The sequence below is a fragment of the Myotis brandtii genome, unplaced genomic scaffold, assembly GCF_000412655.1.
Source record: "Myotis brandtii unplaced genomic scaffold, ASM41265v1 scaffold725, whole genome shotgun sequence".
NCBI lineage: Eukaryota > Metazoa > Chordata > Mammalia > Chiroptera > Vespertilionidae > Myotis > Myotis brandtii.
The window spans coordinates 189153-192515 of NW_005370862.1; the positions used below are offsets into that span (position 1 = coordinate 189153).

Sequence of the window (3363 nt, forward strand, 5' to 3'; positions counted from 1 at the left end):
CTGCCTCCAGACTCGGCGCCGCGTCCAGAGGCCCTGAGGCCCCACACGGTGACCCAGGCACGGGCTGGCACAGCTGGCGGAATCTGGGGCTGGTTTGTAAAAAGTGATGCATTTGGAAATTTGATGAAAAAAATAGAACCCCTGGGATCTGAGCCCCCAGGAGTGAGCGAGGCCTTTCTGCCGGGTGGGAATGGGCACAGGAAGGGGGTGGGGGTCAGAAGCAGAAGGGAAAGCTCGGAAATACGAGGAGAAGGGGTCTGGCGGGGTAGTGACTTGGTCGCCCCCTGGTCCGTGGAGCCCCGTCCTCAAGTGTCATTGGTCCTGCCTGTTTGGGCCAGCAGTTCGGGAAGGTCTTCAGGATCCTGACCCTCGCTCTGCACAGTTTCCCGCTTCTCTGGGAACAGCCTGCTCCTTGGGCATCGGGAGGGCGGGCCCTGACCTGGGCGTTAGGAGGCGGCCGAGGGCACCTCTGAGGCTCCGGCGGGGCCCAGCGGCATTCCTCGCTGAGCTGCTCCATTCAGAACACAAAAGACTAACAGAGAAATGCTTGAATTTTTGTAATAACTGCATTTATTTTATTTCCACTTTCGATAAAAACTAGCTGGTTCTTAACTCCCCAAACACACGTGGATAAATGACAAGCTGGGCTTTCCTTTATGCAAAAAATAAAAATAAAAAAAATCATCCCAAGTAAAAATCAGTGTTTGCCGCCGTGAAGATGGGCTGTTTAATGGTGTGTCCAGCGCTGGAGCCACCCAGGTCCGGGCAGGGGCCGGCAGGCAGCCTGGGTTAGACGGCGTTCCGCTGAAGGAGCTGGTCCAGTAATTGCTGGGGAAGCAGGAGACAGGAGTCAGGTGCCGAGCACACCTGGGCCACATACCTCACACCTGCTGGCGGCCACAGCACACCTGGGCGTCACACACATCACACCTGCTGGCAGCCAGAGCACACCTGGGCCACACACATCACACCTGCTGGCGGCCACAGCACACCTGGGCCACACACATCACACCTGCTGGCGGCCACAGCACACCTGGGCCACACACATCACACCTGCTGGCGGCCACAGCACACCTGGGCCACACACATCACACCTGCTGGCGGCCACAGCACACCTGGGCCACACACATCACACCTGCTGGCGGCCACAGCACACCTGGGCCACACACAGGTCACACCTGCTGGCAGCCACAGCACACCTGGGCATCACACACCGGTCACACCTGCTGGCGGCCAGAGCACACCTGGGCGTCACACACCTCACACCTGCTGGCGGCCACAGCACACCTGGGCCACACACAGGTCACACCTGCTGGCAGCCACAGCACACCTGGGCCACACACATCACACTGCTGGCGGCCACAGCACACCTGGGCCACACACAGGTTGCACCTGCTGGCGGCTGGGCCGTTACCTTTTTGAAGACTTCCGCGCGGAGTCTGTTACTCTGTAAGATCACCCTTTTCTTCTGTTCTTCTTTTTTCTTTCTGACTTCCGGCAAGTTGTTGTAGATTCTGAAACAGATCCAGGAAACACTGTGAATGGTAGCAAGACAATGTGTGTCGGAGGGGCCTGCAGCCCGGCTGTCAGCAGGCGCCTCCATCTCACAGGGGAACTCTGCTCACGGGCGTCTCATGAAAACTCACACTTCCTTGTAAAACCAGGGGTTCCAAACCAACTGCCTAGCCACGCCGAGTGCCAACTTGCCCCCACATGCCACCATCCACTCGGCGTTTGCCGCCCTGTGACCCAGGAAAGCAGCAGCAATGGACGGAGGAGCAGGACTGGGTTGGAATCACACACACACACACACACACACACACACACACACACACGTGTGCATGCGTGTGTGTGTCTACCCCTCAGCCACTGTCTCCTACGTAACCTGCTTCCAAACACAATGCAGGCGAGCGGAGGGTGCTCGTGTCGGGGAGTAAAATTAGGCGCTTCCAAGGGGCAGGCGGGCCCATGGGTGCCTCTTCCAGACGCTTCTTTCCTACCTCCTAACAGAAGAGTTTCCGCACGGATGCCAGACAGAATTCTCTGGAATCCACGGCACATGTGCTGCCTGTGCCGGGCTTTTGCATGGCCACCCATGGCGCTTGGTGAAATGATGGGTGACGCTTCTACCCAGGAACCAGGAGGTCACAGTTCAATTCCCAGTCAGGTCGCAGGCCCGGGTTGTGGGCTTGGTCTCCAGTAGGGGGCGTGCAGGAGGCAGCCGATCAATGATTCTCTCTCATCACTGATGTTTCTCTCTTCCTCTCCCTTCCTCTCTGACATCAATATAAAAAGAAAAAACCCCAGCTCTTTCTCGTGTTGGAAAGCCAGACACGCTTTGCTGACCAGGGGCTGCCATGGGTAACACAGTCCTCGCCAAGTGGAACAAGACTGATGCTGACAAAGCGAGCACCTGCCGCTATCGTGGTTCCCGGGCGCTCGGCTAATCGCGAGACGTGGACTGTCTCACACTCCTCACCAGCCGGGAGCGGCGTGGGGTCCCGTGGTTACGGGGTGAGGAACCCAGGCCCGGCCAGGTCAGGAGACTCGCGGACAGGCTCTCAGCCGGGACTCCGACCTCCGTCTGTTTGACCTGGCCCAGCACTGTCCCCCAGCCACGGAGCAGAGTGACCCGGGAATACCGGCGCCTGGCACGGTGCCTGGCTCACTGTGGGCATCCGCATGGTCTGAATGGAGACAGGAGCCATCGTCGCCTCCACAGGGACCCGTCCTCCGGACACTGAGCGTCTGAACCCCGTGGGGCGTTTCAGGGAACAGTCCCCCCACTCACCCTGGGGCTTCTGGTGCAGAATTTATTACATTTTATGTATTTATTTATTTAAATAATCTTCACCGGAGGGTATTTTTTCCATTGATTTTTAGAGAGAGTGGGAGGGAGGGAGAGAGGGAGAGAAGGGGGGGGGAGAGAGAGAGAGAGAGAGAGAGAGCACAAAACATTGATGTGAGAGAGCACATTGATTGGTTGTCTCCCGCACACCCTGACTGGGGCGGGGAATTGAACCTGTGACTCTTCGTGCAGCCGATGCGCTATCCCTAAGCCACACCGGCCAGGGCTGATGCCGTATTTTCTTAAAAGACCTTCCTAAGTGAATTATGTTCCTCCACGTAATAGACCACTTTGCAGAGTTAAAACCCGTGAGGGGAGTCATCTGTGTTCATATCTCCTGACACAGGCAGCCCGCACAGACGTGTTATAAAGTGAAAACACAAAAGCAGGCCGCGGGAAGATGAACTACAGCGAGTTCCCACTTAGGGCTCAACGTTAGATCGTGGGGTCGGTCAGAGAGAGGATGGCAGAGGCACCAGGGAGGGTGCGCAGGGCTGGGAACTGGGCGTGTCTGG

At 57.5% G+C, this 3363-nt stretch overlaps 1 protein-coding gene across 1 annotated transcript in view; it reads right to left on the reverse strand.

Moving 5' to 3' along the window:
* Window positions 1–645: 645 nt before the first annotated feature.
* Window positions 646–3363, reverse strand: part of LOC102247437 (chromosome unknown open reading frame, human C10orf90) — a 92638-nt gene continuing 89920 nt past the window's right edge. Inside the window, exons 10-11 of the mRNA XM_014530147.1 lie at window positions 1415–1514; window positions 646–828 (exon numbers count right to left, since the gene is read on the reverse strand). Of these exons, the coding sequence (XP_014385633.1) occupies window positions 790–828; window positions 1415–1514 (139 nt within the window). The 3' untranslated portion in view covers window positions 646–789. The remainder of the gene's footprint in view (window positions 829–1414; window positions 1515–3363) is intronic.